Genomic DNA, 18888 nt, shown 5'->3' with positions numbered 1-18888 from the left:
TGTTGGTGGGTTATGGAAACAAGAACATACATGTGTCTAGGGGACATGGGGAGAGGGCATCTGTTGGTGGGTTATGGAAACAAGAACATACATGTGTCTAGGGGACATGGGGAGAGGGCATCTGTTGGTGGGTTATGGAAACAAGAACATATCCAGCATGCACACCCCTGAAAACAGAGTATGGCTGCCTACATGGTGGGGTTAAATAAAACAAAATGGTCATACGCGTATAATCATTAATGTTACATGTCTGTCTGAGTGTGAATGTTTGCGTGCCTGAAATCTGATTGAATGACACAGGAAACGAATGATGAGCACCTAGTGGCAGCCATCAGTCAGCTCTACCCAGGTAGGCAGCCAGTTGTACAAATGACCCCGTTTTTGTAAAGTGCTTAGAGTTTGGTCTTTGACCGAGGATAGGCACTGCATAAGTGTCCATATCAATCAATCAATCAGTCAACCAACCAATCAGTATAGTGTGGGTGGACGTCAGACAGAGGTACATGTTTGTCTACTGAACATGGGGAGAGGGTGGTAGTATAGTTTGGGTGCAGGAACGTGGCTGGGGGGAGTGGGAGAGGGGGCTGTCTTTTGAACCTGATGTCAGGTATCATCAAAAGCATGTAGTGTAGAAAGGAGCCCGTGATCATTTCTGTTGTTTTAACCAGATGTCTGGTATCTTGGAAAATATGTAGTGTAGGAAAGAGAATGACTTCATTTGTCAGGCATGATTGGGGTAGCTTTCGGCAGGTTTGAATCGCAGGAGAGACAAAAAGAAAGAAAAAAAAAAGAGTAACTGTGACTCAGTTCTGATTTCCATTTAGCTTCTGCATCACAAACTTTGGCAAAAGAAGATGAAATTACGGAAGGAGGGAGTGTGCTCATATATTTTTATGTGTGCACATGTTTATGTGTGCATGAACATGCCTCATTGAATGTTTGTATATTTGTGTGTGTGTGTGTGTGTGTGTGTGTGTATGCATGCACATGCGTTATTGTATGTTTGTGTGTGTGTGTGTGTGCGCGTTGTGTGTGCATGCATACATGCACATGCCTTATGGTATGTTTATGTATTTGTATGTGTGTGTCTGTACATGCACATTCCTTATTTTGTGTTTATGTATCTGTGTGTGTGTGTGTGTGTGTGCATGCACATGCACATGTCTTATGGTATGCTTGTGTGTGTGTGTGTGTGTGTGTGTGTGTGTGTGTGTGTGTGCATGCACATGTCTTATGGTGTGTGTGTGTGTGTGTGTGTGGACATATGATATGTTTGTGTATCTTTGTGGTGTGTGTGTTTTCAGACTATGGTCGGCAGGTGAAATTCACGTTTATGGACAGTTTGTTTGGTGGTCAACTGGTCAGCACCATCACCTGTGAGCAGTGCAGTCATGTAAGTCAGTTGACGCCTGTATTTACCTATGCAGCAACTTTCTGATGATCACACAACCACTGTAGTGTATACATCTGTTCTGTGTTAGCCTTCTGATGAACATGCACACAGTATACTGTTCTCTTTTTACACCCTGTCGTGCTCTATACTATCTGGTTGTCAGGGTCCAGGTATGGTTTTGCAGACAACCCTGCTGTCTGGATTTGTCCATATTTGTTCCGAAAAACTAACAGAAATGTCACCACATTACAAAAGAATGAAAAATATGTGTCCTTTCCGGAAAAAAAAAGTTGTGTGTGGTTGATATCTTCAGATGGCTGCAGTGGCATCTTAAACACCCATGCACTAGATCTGTTGGAATGGGAAATTTAGAAAGGCTGCAAAGCGAAAAAGCAAACCAACATGGTGTTGAAAAGGAACGTGAGTGAGAACTACACAGAAAAAACTTCAAGACTTTCAGCAGTGTTGAAGAGGATGAGTGCAGAAGACAGCCAGAGGCAGAACCAGCACAAGTGTTGTCTACATTTGGGAGACAAGCTTTTTGTGTCTATATATATGTGTGTGTTATTCTATGACATTGAATAAATGTGGTGTTACTGTTCATTTTGGTTTGTTCTGGGTTTTTTGAGGCTGATGTACTGAAAGTCGGGCGATGGGGTTGGCATATGTGGTCTTCATGGCTGGGTGTGTTGTAGGCCTTATGACTGATGGTTGACCTGTTAGTTCTTTTTGGTCCTTCATCTTACTGCCCTCTTGACAGCGGCTTCTTGCATATGTTTGTTTACACTAGTGATGTTTCTTAGGTTTAAAAGATGATAATGAATAATAACTGGACATTTATTAGCACTTTCCTCATTGCACAAAGCGCTTTACAATCCACACAGACACACATACGACACACACTCAGTCCTGAACTCACAGTCATACACAACAAACATATATATGTGCATAATCACATGAAACATGATAATCACCTTTCTCCCCTCAGCAGTTCCATTTATCTCTGAATTCTTTAAGAGGTGTCTATAGAGTATTGTAAACAGCAAAGTTTAAACAACGCAAAATTTGTGATAATTTTCTCAAACAAGATGAAGGTGATTATGAATGAAGAACACAAAAACACATTATTTAAAAATGAATAATGCAGTCAGCCTCTCATATGTAATATTTAAAATATTTTAGTTGCCTGTTATGATAGTGATTTGCATACGTCACCAGACTTGGCTGTTTTCTTCACAGGTGTCACAGATCGTGGAATCCTTTCTGGACCTGTCACTGTCTGTCACTGAAGAAAAGGTACAAGCCTTTATCTATCTTTTTTTTTTCTTTTTTTTTTTTATACTGTGGAATTCAGTATTATAAGTTGGTTAGAATTTTATGTGGACTGAAAAATATGTGGGTGTTATTTAGATATTTTTGTGGAATTCAATATTATAACTTGGTTAGAATTTTATGTGGACTGAAAAATATGTGGTTGTTATTTAAATATTTTTAATTTGATCTCAGTTTTCTATGTGGACTGAGTCAGACATGGGTGAACTGGTCTTTCTAACATTGTCTTGATTGACCTTCTGACATTATTTTCAACTTCAACTGGTAATGGGAACTGAAAGGTAAAAAGCACTGAAGTGGCTGGGCCAGAAACAAAATGATTTGGTTTGATTTGATTTGGGCTGGTAACAGTCCTTCCCCTGCTAACTTCATCTTTGAATGTCAGTGCTGGTGTCAGTTTTTGTTTGTTTTGTTTACTTTTGTGTGTGCTTGAAATACAGTATAACTATATTATGGACTTCTGCCTGAGAGTACTTGGAAATATGTATGTTGCAGAGAGGTATTGTTTCCTAGTTTCAGTTTCCATTTCAAGGAGGTTTGGTGTCGAAGTGTGGACTGATCTATAGTCAGATGTATATATAGATGGAGATATATATATATATATATACACACACTACATCACAGGAGCAGTTGCCTGTCCATTGCATGAACCCATCACACTGGTCAGACCTTGTGAGCCTACCTTAGCATTTGTAGAACTGTGTTCAGGACTTGCCTGTGGATGATCAGGAGCATTTGCTGACTGTTTGTATTCTGGGTGAGAGAGCGTATGGAAGTTACTGCACAGATCTGTGTGCATCTATGTTTGTTGGTGTGCACATGATTTAGGGTTTGTGTGAATGAAGTGTTTTATAATATGACGTGAATGGGAGTTGTATAATCTGTGGCACCTTGTAGGTAGTATGCAATCACCATCACTCAAAACACCAAGTAGTTATCTGTTGACTGTAATTCATTTTCATCGACAGTGTGGACTTGCAGCAGTGATAGTTCAGCTATTCACAGCCTCAGCATACAACATTATGAAATGTTCTCAATTGTAAAAGGATTAACCCACAGCTATGATATTCACAGCATACAGTGTAGTAAAATGTCAGGATTAAACAGGTTAATCAGTAGCTATGGTCAGTACAGTATAGTAAAAGCATAGTGTAAGCAATGAAAGAGTGATCAAACTCCGTTTCAAAATGTCAGTGGTGAATGGGTTAATCAGCGGCCATGCTGTTCACAATCTCCATTTTAAGATATTGTCAGTGGTGAAAGGGTTAACCAGCAGCCATGCAGTCCACTGCCTCCATTTTAAAATTTAGTCAGTGGTGAAGGGGTTAACCAGCAGCCATGCAGTCCACTGCCTCCATTTTAAAATTTAGTCAGTGGTGAAGGGGTTAACCAGCAGCCATGCAGTCCACTGCCTCCATTTTAAAATTTAGTCAGTGGTGAAGGGGTTAACCAGCAGCCATGCTGTCCACAGCCTCAGAGACCGAACCAGATGCTGGGGGGACGCCACAAGGAGAGTGTGGGGGTGGAGAAGGTGGTGGAGGAAGATAGGGGTGCCCCCCTGAAGGGGGTGGACGGATTCGCCGAGCACAGCAGCAAACCCAGCAAGTACCAGGAGAGGAAGAACCGCAAACAGGCCAAGAAAGACGCCAAGGTGAGAGGGAGTGTGTGAGTGTGTGTGTGTGTATGTGTGAGGGTGGGGGGTTATGTATGTGAGAGAGAGATAGGGGCAGACTGTGTGTGTGTTTGTGAAAAGAGAGAGATTGTGTGTGTGTGTGTGTGTGCGTGTGTGTGTGTGTGTGACTGTGTGAAAGAGAGAGAGAGAGAGACTGACTCTGTGTATGTGTGTGTGTGCATGTGTGTGTGTGTGTGTGCATGTAAGAGAAAGGGAGGTAGGGGCATACTTTGTGAGTGTTTGTGAGAGAGAGAGAGAGAGAGAGTGTGTATGTGGTTGTGTATGTGTAAGAGAGAGAGGTAGGGGCATACTTTGTGAGTGTTTGTGAAGAGAGAGAGAGAGAGAGAGTGTGTGTGTGTGTTAGAAAGAGAGAGAGAGAGACTTTGTATGTGTGTATGTGACTGGACATGTTTCTATGTTCATCAACAGTTTGTGTGTGTGCATGTGTCTATGTCTTTGTGAGTGCAAGAGGACGTGTGTGTGTATGTGCTTGAGTGTATGTGTGTGCATGCATTAGGGTGAGCATGTGTGTATGTGTATGCGTGTGTGTGTGTGTGGGGGGGGGGGAGGGGGTATATATTTCTTGAAGCTGTGTTATAAAAATGAAGAAAAAAAAGTGTTTTCAAAATTTTCAGACACATGAACACATACTTGGAGGGGGAGGAAGAGGGGTGCCCTCTTCCTCTTGCATGAATACAGTCTTTTACAAAAATGTCAATAGCCAATAGCTTTTTCCCCAAAGCAGTCAATGCCCTGTCTCTTGACCAAATCCAGTGTGATAAATAGAATTGTGCAACCAACAACCATCTACCGAAAGATCTAGTCATCAGCCCCATCCACATGTAATATGCAGCTTTTGTTCAAACGTGTGTGTGTGTGTGTGTGTGTGTGTGTGTGTGTAGTGCATGCATGTGTGAGTATGCACAAGTTTTTATATTGATATGCACTTGTATGTATCCTAATTTCTACTGTATCTGTGTTTGTGTATGATTTTCAATTTATGTTTGCATCTTGTTATGTACTATCCCCCCCCAATATTCTTTGTGACCCCGGTACACTTGGTAATAAAGACATATTCTATTCTATTCTATTCTAGTTAGCAGATCAAGAGCCAGAGTCTTTGCAGCCATTGTAATGAAATGATGCTGTATTCATGGCAAAGAGCGGTGTGTGCAGCCAGTGTAATGAAATGATGCTGTATTCATGGCAAAGAGCGGTGTGTGCAACCATTGTAATGAAATGATGCTGTATTCATGGCAAAGAGCGGTGTGTGCAACCATTGTAATGAAATGATGCTGTATTCATGGCAAAGAGCGGTGTGTGCAACCATTGTAATGAAATGATGCTGTATTCATGGCAAAGAGCGGTGTGTGTAGCCAGTGTCATGAACACAGAACCACTCATAACCAGATGGGCTTTTTTTGCACATAGGCTTTTTTTTTTTTTTTTTTTTCAAACAATGAAAAACCACAGTTATCATTTACAAACCACTTGATAACAGTCAGTTTTTTTGCTGAAACATCAGTTCCTTCAAACACAAGCTGTTCATGGCACACATGTACCTGGAACAGTCATTTGTGTGCTCAGTGAGAGGCCATTAATTGACCGTATGCAACCTGAGTAATTAAATTCATCTCTCAGTTGTTTTTTTTAAACATTTAATCAAAAATACACCTGCTTATACGAAGTGTGTAGTCCTTCAAGAGGTCTGTATCAAGACCTGACATGTCTTGTTGCAGAAAAAGGGACGTATGCAGAACATGAAGAACCAAACAGCGAGTCAGACAAACAGCACGACAAGAGAGGAAGCAGAAGTGGCAGACGATGGGGAAGGAGAAGGCAGAGAGGGGGAGGTGGGAGCGGGTGATGGGGGGGTGACTGACAGCTGTACGGAGTCTGAACCATCACCCCAACAGGCCAGGCAGGACGGTGCAACGGACCCGCAGGGACTGCCTTCAGGTAAACACTGATACCTGTGTGTCCTCATGGACTGCCTTCAGGTAAACACTGATACCTGTGTGTCCTCAGGGACTGCCTTTAGGTAGACACTGATACCTGTGTGTCCTCATGGACTGCCTTCAGGTAAACACTGATACCTGTGTGTCCTCATGGACTGCCTTCAGGTAGACACTGATACCTGTGTGTCCTCATGGACTGCCTTCAGGTAAACACTGATACCTGTGTGTCCTCATGGACTGCCTTCAGGTAGACACTGATACCTGTGTGTCCTCATGGACTGCCTTCAGGTAAACACTGATACCTGTGTGTCCTCATGGACTGCCTTCAGGTAAACACTGATACCTGTGTGTCCTCGTGGACTGCCTTCAGGTAAACACTGATACCTGTGTGTGCCTTCAGGGAATGCCTTCAGGTAAACACTGATACCTGTGTGTCCTCATGGACTGCCTTCAGGTAAACACTGATACCTGTCTTCAGGGACTGCCTTCAGGTAGACACTGATACCTGTGTGTCCTCATGGACTGCCTTCAGGTAGACACTGATACCTGTGTGTCCTAATGGACTACCTTCAGATAAACACTGATACCTGTGTATCCCTAGGGACTGCCTTCAGGTAGACACTGATACCTGTGTGTCTTCAGGGATTGCCTTCAGGTAGATGCTGATACCTGTGTGTCCTCATGGACTGCCTCCAGGTAAACACTGATACCTGTGTGCCTTCAGGGACTGCCTTCAGGTAGATACTGACACCTGTGTGTCTTCAGGGACTGCCTTCAGGTATACACTGATACCTTTGTATCCCTAGGGACTGCCTTCAGGTAAACACTGATTAGAGACTTCCTTCAGGAAAACACTGATACCTGTGTGTCCTCATGGACTGCCTTCAGGTAAACACTGATACCTGTGTGTCCTCATGGACTGCCTTCAGATAAACACTGATACCTGTGTGTCCTCAGGGACTACCTTCAGGTAAACACTGATATCTGTGTGTCCTCATGGACTGCCTTCAGGTAAACACTGATACCTGTGTGTCCTCGTGGACTGCCTTCAGGTAAACACTGATACCTGTGTGTCCTCATGGACTGCCTTCAGGTAAACACTGATACCTGTGTGTCCTCGTGGACTGCCTTCAGGTAAACACTGATACCTGTGTGTCCTCATGGACTGCCTTCAGGTAAACACTGATACCTGTGTGTCCTCATGGACTGCCTTCAGGTAAACACTGATACCTGTGTGTCCTCATGGACTGCCTTCACGTAAACACACTTATACATATGTGTCCTCAGGGACTGCCTTCAGGTAAACACTTTGATAATTGAGCATCCTCAGGGCCAACCTTCAGATAACACTCTTAAAACATATATGTGGACGGTGACTGAAGTGAAGCCTGACTGAATGATTTCAGAAACAAATGATGAGCACCGAACATGCAGCCGTCAAGTGGCTCTGTCCAGGAAGGCAGCCTGTTGTGCAAATGACTGTGAAAAATGCTTCGAGTGTGGTCTCTGACCAAAGATAGGCACCATATAAGTATCAGTAACAGAGTTTCTTCTTGTACCTTTGTTTCCTGACATATTTCTTTCTTTCTCTCTCTCACACACACATGCACAAACACACACACACACACACACACACACACACACACACACACACACACACACACACACACACACACACACACACACACACACACACACACACACACACACACACTCTCACTTTCACTATGAGTGAAGTGATATTTTTTGCCTCGGTTTCCATTTTAGAGCAAAGTGCCTCTCTGTGTATATATAAAAAGATCTAAAGGTCCCACAGCCTTTCCCGGCCATTGGGGCTGTGAATTCCTATCCACTGTGTCCAGGGCTGGGAAGCAGTGAAGTGATTTAGGGATTTGTTGGCCTTCTGAAGTGATGTATGGATCTGTTGGCCTGCTGAAGTAGTGATGTATGGATCTGTTGGCCTTCTGAAGTGATGTATGGATCTGTTGGCCTGCTGAAGTAGTGATGTAGGGATCTGTTGGCCTGCTGAAGCAGTGATGTAGGGATCTGTTGGCCTGCTGAAGCAGTGATGTAGGGATCTTTTGGCTTTCTGAAGTGATGTATGGATCTGTTGGCCTGCTGAAGTAGTGATGTAGGGATCTGTTGGCCTGCTGAAGCAGTGATGTAGGGATCTGTTGGCCTGCTGAAGCAGTGATGTAGGGATCTGTTGGCCTGCTGAAGTAGTGATGTAGGGATCTGTTGGCCTGCTGAAGCAGTGATGTAGGGATCTTTTGGCTTTCTGAAGTGATGTAGGGATCTATTGGCCTGCTGAAGTGATGTAGGGATTTGTTGGCCTGCTGAAGTGATGTAGGGATTTGTTGGCCTGCTGAAATAGTGCAGAGATGTAGGGATCTGTGGGCCTGCTGAAGTGATGTAGGGATCTGTTGGCCTGTTGAAGCAGTGCAGTGATATAGGGATCTGTGGGCCTGCTGAAGCGATGTAGGGATCTGTGGGCCTGCTGAAGCAGTGCAGTGATATAGGGATCTGTGGGCCTGCTGAAGCAGTGCAGTGATATAGGGATCTGTGGGCCTGCTGAAGGGATGTAGGGATCTGTGGGCCTGCTGAAGGGATGTAGGGATCTGTGGGCATGCTGAAGCAGTGCAGTGATGTTTAGTGATGCGATGATCTGTTGGTTGACAGATGCGGACACTAAGGACCATGCAGACAGAGGAGGCAGACAGGTATCCACACTGCAGATGGCGGCGGGGGACACAGAGGGTGACCAGAGCAGCAACCTGACCCAGAGCAGCAACCTGACCCAGGGCAGCAACCTGACCCAGGACAGCAACCTTGCAGACAGCGAGGGGGAGCTGCCCGCTGTGGACCTAGACATCAAGTCAGGCACACAGAAAGAAACCCACATCCTCCCCAACGCCTACCGCCACTCCTCCCACCCCCACCCTGTCTCCTCCGTCCCGGAGGCTGACGGCATCAAAGAAGGGAAGTTATGTGGGGTGGAAAAGCTGGCCAGTGATGTCAGCAGCCTGGCGCTGAGTGACAGGGGTCTGAGCAGGACAGAGGCAGTGTCAGAGGAGCCATCAGCCCAGGATCAGGGCAACGTGGGTGACAGTGGGGAAGCCAGTTTGAGCAGCCCTGACTCTCAGTCTGTGACAAGAGACATGGACCACGCTTCTAAGAACTGTGTATCAGATTCAGTTAGAACACAAGGTGGAGAGTGTGTAGATCATGTTTTAACGACGGAGAACGCCACCACTGGTCTTGAGAATGATTTACAAAGACTGCACATCAATGGCAATGACAGTTCGGCAGTGCACACATCGCCCATGGTCAGTAAAAGCTCCATCAGTGAACACAACCAGTTGGAAGATGCATGGACCAATTTTTACAAGGAGGCCAGACACAAATCGAAGAGCACACTGGCTGCGCGGTATCAGGCATCATTGAAGGAGTGTTCAGTGCTGTCGTGTCTGAACCAGTTCACGTCACCAGAGCTGCTGACCGGTCCCAACAAGGTGAAGTGCAAAGCCTGCAGCAAGGCAGCTCCCTCCACAGGTATGTCTGGCACCTCTTTCTCCCTGTTCTCACATTGGGTTCTTCTTCTCATGGACATGTGCTTATTCATTCATTTCAGCATGCGCGCACGCGTGTGTGTGCGCACACACACACACACACACACACACATGCACTCTCTCTCTCACTCTTTCTCCTGTGCAGAGTGGGTGGGATGTGTGCAGGGGGAACTGAGGAAAAACAACAAAGGAAACCAACAGTGGGGTGTTGGGTGGAGGAGTCATCGTCATATTACCAATACAATGGATTATGTTTACAAGTAGCTGCCTTTTACAGAATAGTCTGACTTCAGCTGTATGTTCCAGATTGCTGAGAATATGATAAAATTTCTTGAACATCACTGTATTTTGTGCTCAGATCTACCTCTCTGTTCTTTTGCTGGATATTGGGAATCTGAGATTTGATATTGATGAGAATATTTTTGAAATTCAAAGAGTGTGTGTGTGTGTGTGTGGTGTGATACAAGCACTTGTCTCAGTCATGCACACAGAGACAGTTGTACCACCTGTCATGACACACTGGACAACATCTGGCATTAGGTACAAACCATTGACAGACTGAGTTTTATTGATATGTCAGTAGTCATTGCATCATTTCAGCCGACACAGAATTTTCAGGATCTTCTAAGTTCTGTCTCAGGGTTCCCAGTTATGTGTAGTCAAGAGGGGAAAATTGTCCCTTATCACCACAAAAAGAAACTTCATCCACTGTTGAAAAAAAAATTGAGAAGTATTCTCATAAAAACAAAGACCATGACTATGACGATGAACACCAAGGGCATTAGCACTGATGTCAAAGCCAACAGGCAGTCTTCGGAATCTGTATCTGTGCTCAAGTACCAGGGTGTAATTCTCACAGATGAAGGCTCCAAACCAGAAGTCATGTCTAGAATAGCGCAGACTACAGCAGCTGACTTGACTGAAGCCCATTTGGAGAGACAAAAACATCACATTGAGATCGAAAGTGAAACTTATGTGCTCACTGGTTCAATCAATGCTTCTCTGTGCCTGCGAAAAGTGGACTCTCACGGCCGACCTTCAGAAGAAGATCCAAGCCATGGAAATGAGATGCTTCTGAAAGCTACTAGGCATCTCCTACACTGAGCACATCACAAACACTGAGGTCTGACAGATCACCAAGCCATTGGACCCCATGATCACCTCCTAACCATCATCATGAGGAGGGAGCTCAAATGGTATGGACACATCACAAGATCTGACAGGCTTTCAAAGACTCCTCTGCAGGGCACTGCACCAGGCAGCAGGAAGATGTGGCAGGACACCAAAGAATGGACAGACCTGAATTTCCCAGATTAACAGAGAGCTGGGAGAGACAAGAACTGATGGAGAGAACTGGTCTGGGAATCATCTGCAGTGCCCTGACGACCCTCCACTGGGTTAGGGGATAGGTGAAGGTGGTGTCATAGAAACCTCACAAAATTTTAATGATTATGATGATCCTGCCCAAGGGGCTTTACAGCAAATGAACAAGGTAATGAACACAGACATAATGGTATATATCAAAGACAGTTTGTGTGCATTAGGACATGTTTGACACTATTCTGTCATAACACATGCTAACATTGATCCCTTTCCTGTAAGTACTTTATTTCTCAAATCTTAAACTTTCATGTAAACACATTACAACAGTCAATAGTAATGCTGTAAATCAAAATGGGTTTATTAAATGCTGCTTATACATTTTAAATAGGTCATACATTTTGATGAGCGCATGTGACGCTGGAAATATTTTGGCATACTGTAAAGATTTGTTGTGGTCACAGCCCTGAGATGGCCTAAGTGGCTGGCTGGGCTGTAAACATAAAAATTTTAAATAAGATATTTTATTTACAGTTTTGAGAAGATTTTTTTGTTGAAACGTGGTAACAGCCCTGAGATGGCCAAAACGGTCGGCTGGGCTCTAAACAACATGAATTGAATTGAATTGGGAGGAAGGGAAGTAAGAGCCAAGACTGAGCTCAATGAATGGGTTTGTGCTGTGCTCTAAACATAGAAGTGTTCGTTGGCATTGTACACATTACAATAGCAGCTACAAGTCAGAGAAAGTGTAAAGCAGGGCTGCCTACCGTCCCGGGGTACGGGTATTTGTCCCGGAAAACAGTGAAAACGGACAGTCCGTCCCGGGAATCCACTTTTCGGTTTTGTGTCCCGGGAAAAAGTCTTTAGGCGAATACACATCGACTGACTATGGCCACACCGCCAAAAGTGTGACCAGCGCGCATGCGTATAGGCCGATGTGGAACTTTCGAGAGAGATTGAAATAATGGCGTCGAAGCGAAGCAGCAAGGAGTGCGAATCTACATCGAAGAAGATAGCAAAACGGCATCAAACTTTCATTGCGAAGTACACCGAGACATGGCCATTTATTAAGCGCGGCAAGACAGACACTTACGCTTGTTGTGAAATTTGTGCCTGCGAGTTTTCCATCGGTTCAGGAGGACGGGACGAAATCACTCGCCATGTGTCGACCGAGAAGCATAAAAAACACACCAAAATTTTCTTTGAGGTGGTAAAATCTGACGTCATAAGAGGTGTCCCTGGAAATCAGGCTTTGTCCCTGGTTTTTAAGATGTGTGTCCCTGGAACTTGAAAAGGGGGGTAGGCAGCACTGGTAAAGATTTGAAGGCAGAACATATGATACAGTTTATATACATATACTAATATAGGTAACAGTGCCTGCATAGGGTTGGGTGTGGAGCACGTGTTGGCAGCAAGTATTCATGACAATTCAACACTGTTGGGAAAGTAGCAGGATGAGATCAAACTGTGTCAAGTTTCAGACGCTTGTGTTGCTGTATGTGTGTAAATGTGCATGTGTGCGATGGATGATAACTTTAGAGAGAGGTCTGTGTGTGTGTCATGGTAATTTTTTCTGTTTCAGAGAAAGAGAAAGAACCAGTTTACTGCAATGCTTCCAAGCAGTATCTGATTCTTATTCCTCCCGCTGCTCTCACTTTGCACCTCAAACGATTCGAGCAGGTGAGAAAACGTACTGACAAACTGCCATGTGGTTTATGAAATGACGCATCATTTCTGTTGACGTTTGAGAAAGTGTTTGTAACAGCAGTGCAGGGTCTCCAGTGGTGTGGAGGGGGAGGGGGGTAACTAATTTCAGAGATGATATTTTCTTGGAAATGATTTTGGGAAGGCAGCAAGGTGAATGCAAGTACTCCGTGAAATTCCCAAACTGGGACTGACTCATTTTTCCAGTAATCAAATCAGAATGATATAAAGTTCTGCTTGTGAATGCTTATGTGAAATTCATTATTTAGTTATATATGCTGTCATTTTGTTTGCTTGTTTTTTTGTTGTTTTGTTTTTGTTTGGTCATGTGTGTGCGTCCATAAACACACAAGAAGTATCTGCAAAGAACTGTTATCTGTGTATGCCTGACATCTGCTTGCTCCATGAAGCTCTTTTTCTGGGATGTCCCCCCATGGACATTCTTTTTCATTTCCTGAGGAAAATCAATATTAAATATATTTTTTTTTTAAATTGATAAAAGACAGATGCAATAGCTGAATGGTTAAAGTGATGGACTTTCAATCTGAGAGTCCCGGGTTCGAATCACGATGACGGCGTCTGGTGGGTAAAGGGTGGAGATTTTTCTGATCAACATATGTGCAGACCTGCTGGTGCCTGAACCCCCTTCGTGTGTATACGCAAGCAGAAGATCAAATACACACGTTAAAGATCCTGTAATCCATATCAGCATTTGGTGGGTTATGGAAACAAGAACATACCCAGCATGCACACCCCCGAAAACGGAGTATGGCTGCCTACATGGCGGTTAAAAACGGTCATACACGTAAAAGCCCACTCGTGTACATACGAGTGAACATGGGAATTGCAGCCCACGAGCGCAGAAGAAGAAGAAGAAGAATTGATAAAAGAATTTAAATTTTACCTGGACTGAGTGAGACATGGATGAATTGGCCTTTGTAATGTTGTTTTAACTGGCCTTTTATTGATTTAACTTTACTTTGTGTTCTCTTGGACTGGTTTGAAAAAAAACTGATGGGTAGTCAGCTGTGAAATGGGAACAGCTGGGCTGTAAACAATGTGGCTTGGTGTGTGACGTGTAGTTCCAGGTGGGCTTTGGGTGTCGCAAGGTGAACTGTCGTGTGGAGTTCCCGCTCCTGGCTGTAAACAGCATGATTTGATGTGTGACGTATGGTTCCAGGTGGGTTTTGGGTGTCAGAAGGTGAACCGCCACGTGTTCCCGCTCCTGGCTGTAAACAGCATGATTTGATGTGTGATGTGTGGTTCCAGGTGGGCTTTGGGTGTCGCAAGGTGAACTGTCGTGTGGAGTTCCCGCTCCTGGCTGTAAACAACATGATTTGATGTGTGACGTATGGTTCCAGGTGGGTTTTGGGTGTCAGAAGGTGAACCGTCACATGTACCTGCTTCTGGCTGTAAACAGCATGATTTGATGTGTGACGTGTAGTTCCAGGTGGGCTTTGGGTGTGGGAAGGTGAACCGTTATGCGTATTTCCCCCTACTGGCTGTAAACAACATGATGTTTGACATGTGGTTCCAGGTGGGCTTTGGGTGTCGCAAGGTGAACCGTCACGTGGAGTTCCCCCTCCTGCTGGACCTGGCCCCCTACTGCAGCGCCCTCTGCCAGGGGTTGCGGCGGGGTCAGCGGCAGGTGCTGTACTCGCTGTACGGCGTGGTGGAGCACAGCGGCCGACTGCACGGCGGCCATTACACCGCCTTCGTCAAGGTGCGGCCGGGGGTGGGGCCCACCAACCACTTCCTGCAGTCACAGCCCTCCAAGCCTCATGACTTCATCCACAAGTGAGTCAGTTGTGTGACAGAGCATCAGTTAGTGTGTTAGAAAGTCGTTTTTTCCCTCCTGATTTCACCCACAAGTGAGTCAGTTGTTTTCATTCACAAGTGAGTCTGTTGTGTGACAGAGCATGAGTTTCTGATCGAATAGACTAAAAGCTATCCACTCTGACTTTTACTGCAATCAACGGAACTGGCCCAAAGTAGCTTTCTGAACTCCTCCATATCTATACTCGCCAGCTCCATTCCTCCTCTGATACTAAATTTCTCAGGATACCTCATGAAGTAAGACCTACGGACATAGATCTTTTTCTTTTTTCAATCGCCAAAGACATGGAACAAGCTCCCTGATAACCTCTGTCCTTCTGACTCCCTCGCCTCTTTCATTTCTGGTCTTGAAACTCACCTCTTCCCTCAGCAATAAGTTAGTTGTGGCAGGTCCACTTCTTTGCGTGTGGTGTGTTTGACTGTGTGTATACATGTGTTTGTGTACACTTACACATGCATGTGTATGATTGTGTATTTGTGTGTGTTTGTATGTGTGTGTGTGTGTGTGTTTGCATGTGTGTGTGTGTGTGTGTGTGTGTGTGTGTGTGCGTGCGTGCGTGCATGCACGTCTGTGTGGCTGTGTCTGCTTGTGCATGTGTGTGTTTATGTATGTGTATGTGTTGAGCGCAAAAGTGTTTTGTAAAGCACCTAGTGCAGATCTCTGGATAGTGTGGTTTTCAAGTATCAGTTATAATTATTATTAATAAAGTCACACCAGTTGAAGTGAAATAACTTCATCTACAAGTGAGTTCTGTGTCAAAGAGCATGGGTAAGTGTGTTTGAAAAACCACATCTGTCAAGTGTCATGACTTATCCACAAGTGAAAACTTGAGCATGAGTAAGTGTGTTCGAAAGTCACATCTTTCAAAGTGTCATTATTTCATCCAAAGTGAGTCGGTGTGAAAGAGCACAAGTTAGAAAGTCATTTCTTGCAGTTGACCCCTTCAAAGCCTGATTTTGTCCAGAAGTGTGTGTGAAAGTCTGGTAACCCTGGAACTGTTCTTGATTTTAACAACAACAAAATGGCCAACCTCACAAAAAACCATAAAAATTGAAATAAATCTCAAATTCATATGATAGATTAGTTGTTTTTTGGTGGTGTTTTTTTTTTTTTTTTTTTTTTTTTTAATTTGAAGGAGAATGAATGGGGAATATAGTAATCTGTTAAATGCTGACAGAATGAGATAGCTCCCAATCTTGGGCAGATAACCAATATTTTTAGGGGGAAAAAAGCACAAAATATTTATAATGAGGAAAAAAAGAAGAAAATTACAATTTATGGGTAGAAATAGTAAAATATTTGCTGATTAGATAGAACAAACTGCAAATCAAACACTTCTTCTGGTTTGTGTGTGCGTGTGTGTGTGTGTGTGTGTGTGTGTGTGCGCGCGCGCGTGCGCATGTGTGTGTGTGGTATCCAAACAGCATTAGGGAATGATGTGATGTGCGATGAAGCAGTGTTGGACTCTGTGTGTGTGTCAGGTACGTGGAACAGCTCTCCAACGGCACAGCCAGTTCGGAGGACGACGCCAACAACGACAGCCCCGCAGCACAACCCATGCCCCCAGAGGGTCGCTGGTTCCATGTGTCGGACAGCTCTGTGTCGGCAGTGCCAGAGTCCAGAGTTCTCAGTGCTCAGGCCTACTTGTTGTTCTACGAGCGTATATACTGATCTGATGGGTAGTGGGCTTGAACGTGTGCTACTACTGTCTGTGAGGTTCTGATTCAGGGTGCGAGTTAGCGTTCTGGTGGATGTTCTCTGTTGTAGTGTGACTGATTTTTCCTTTCTTTGATTATTTTCTCTTTTTCTTTTTTGTTTGTTTATTTAGAAGGTTTTTTTTGTTTTGTTTTTTGTTGTTGGTTTGTTTTGTTTGGGTTTTTTTTTTTTTTAATGATCATCTTCTTTTCTGTTTAGTTGCTTATTCAGTATCAACCCATTCTTTCAAATCTTGTTTTAATGATAGTTCTTTCTTTTTTTTTTCTTTTTTGTTTCTGTATTAAGGTGTTATTTATTTGTCTTTTTGTTTTCTTTTTGTTTTGTATAATTTTAATTTGCTTATTCAGTATCAGTTGATTACTTTTGAATATACAAGCACATTGGGTAGGGATATCTGGTGAGGCGTCTGCCAGTCTGTCTGCCAGTCTGTCTGTCTGTCTGTTGCTGTGCTGTGTTGAGGTTTGACTTCAGCATTGAGACTGATAACTGGGGCAAGCCATGAACTGAAACCATTTCTGATTTTTATCTTCAACATCTTCATGAATATTGTGATCATTGAATGTCATCACTTTTTTGACGATGATAGTTTTCGACCATCATTTGATGATGATGGTAGTTATCATCATATCATATTTTTTATGTGCGGTTGTTGCCGTTTCAAGTTTTTAAATTTCAAATGCAGAGCTTGCAACATGTAAGTAGTAAGGCAGCCAGAAGGCAAAAGAGAGAAGTACAACAGTAGTTCAGTAAAACAGTGACTGGTAAACACACACACAAGGGAGAAACGACAGCATGCTATAGCACACTACAGGAAGAAGTAAAGAAAAACAACAAAGAAATGAATAAACAAAGAAATAAGATGTGGAGAAAAAAAAAGACCGGAAAAACTGAATGATATGACAACAGAGAACATGATGGAGCAACATGATAAGAAGAAGTGCAGAAAAATAAAATCAAAGAAAAAAGGAGGGAGAAAAACCAGAACTGAATGAAATGGCAGACTGTCTCTGTCCCCTGCCTACCCCTCTCTGATTCTGAAGGAACCAGTACTGTGCATGTTTAGCTAGACAGCAGCTTAAAAGGGAAAGAAAAAAGAAAAAAGATATTATGCTCCCCTTTTGTCTTCTTCCACACCCCACCCCCACATCTCCCCCACCTTCTCTCCACCCCCAACACTCTCCCCCTTCCCCCCCCCCCAAAAAAAAAACAAAACAAACAAACAAAAAAAACAGTGATCAATGGAAGTCACACAAAAGCAAATTGGGAAACTAAAAGATGAATGCACAAAACAAAAAAAGGGGGTTGGGGGTGGGAAAAGAAAAGTTTAAAAAAACCCAAAACAACTGACTAAACTTTATCTTTGAAACCTCATTGTGATTGACTAGAGAAAGCATGGTATGTTTTTAATGTCAGAGTGAATTTTTACATGTTTTAAATATGTGAAATTGATGTTGTTGGGTTTTTTTTCTCCAGTGGAAAAGCTTTTCACCAAACACTGCACATCGCTCACAAGTTCCACCATCTGTTCCTTTTCTTGAAGCTTTGATGTTGTTGTGTGTGTGTGGTTTGTTTGTTTGGGGTTTTTTTGTTTTTGTTTTTTTTTTGCCTTTTTTTCATTGTTATTTTCTTCTTTTTCTCTCTGTCTCTTGTTTGTTTGTCTGTATGCCTTAATGCCATCATTTTTAATCATGTTTTTAAAGGACACTGCAGCTAATAAGGGTCGTATCTGTGGTATTAGTTTGAGTGTGCATGCATATGTGTGTGTGTGTGTATGTTTATTTGTGTGTGTGTGTGTGTGTGTGTGTGTGTGTGTGTGTTCCTATGAGTACACTTGATCACACCAGTGCTTTGTGTTGGTGTTTTGATTCAAGATTGGCTCAGTTATTAGACTGAACAGTGGTTTTATTTAAAGATAGTTTACCTTTTGGGAGGCAAGGGGGGGAGGTTGCCCCAATCATCCACCTTGTTTGTGTTGTGGGGGGCGAGGGTTGGAGGTTAACCCAATCATCCACCTTGTTTGTGTTGTGGGGGGCGAGGGGGGGAGGTTGCCCCAATCATCCACCTTGTTTGTGTTGTGGGGGGCGAGGGGGGGAGGTTGCCCCAATCATCCACCTTGTTTGTGTTGTGGGGGGCGAGGGGGGGAGGTTGCCCCAATCATCCACCTTGTTTGTGTTGTGCTGTTGCTGTGTATTTCACTGCAGATCTCCTACACACAGCCACAATCTGACTCATCTGTCGCTGTCCTAATCCTGCCAGTTCCACAGCGGGATGTCAGTGTTAGTTCACCATTGAGCCACTCACCAGAGTAGACCCTTCACTGCTGTGAAGTCACTATTGTGATGTTCAGTAGTTCCTGTTCTGATTGAACATATGCAGGAAAAGTATTT

The 18888-nt window shown here is 43.8% G+C and overlaps 1 protein-coding gene across 1 annotated transcript in view; it reads left to right on the top strand.

Annotated features, from left to right (window-relative positions):
- Positions 1–17695, top strand: part of LOC143283395 (ubiquitin carboxyl-terminal hydrolase 45-like) — a 37381-nt gene extending 19686 nt beyond the window's left edge. The window contains exons 13-20 of the mRNA XM_076589606.1: positions 1305–1393; positions 2633–2689; positions 4197–4376; positions 6137–6356; positions 9035–9907; positions 12827–12924; positions 14486–14745; positions 16267–17695. Coding sequence (XP_076445721.1) covers positions 1305–1393; positions 2633–2689; positions 4197–4376; positions 6137–6356; positions 9035–9907; positions 12827–12924; positions 14486–14745; positions 16267–16456 — 1967 coding nt within the window. The 3' untranslated portion in view covers positions 16457–17695. The remainder of the gene's footprint in view (positions 1–1304; positions 1394–2632; positions 2690–4196; positions 4377–6136; positions 6357–9034; positions 9908–12826; positions 12925–14485; positions 14746–16266) is intronic.
- The last annotated feature ends 1193 nt before the right edge of the window (positions 17696–18888 follow it).

Source organism: Babylonia areolata, chromosome 6, assembly GCF_041734735.1.
Source record: "Babylonia areolata isolate BAREFJ2019XMU chromosome 6, ASM4173473v1, whole genome shotgun sequence".
In the NCBI taxonomy this organism is placed as follows: Eukaryota; Metazoa; Mollusca; class Gastropoda; order Neogastropoda; family Buccinidae; genus Babylonia; species Babylonia areolata.
Note: the sequence above shows the minus strand (reverse complement) of the source record. Positions and strands in the feature narration are given on the sequence as shown.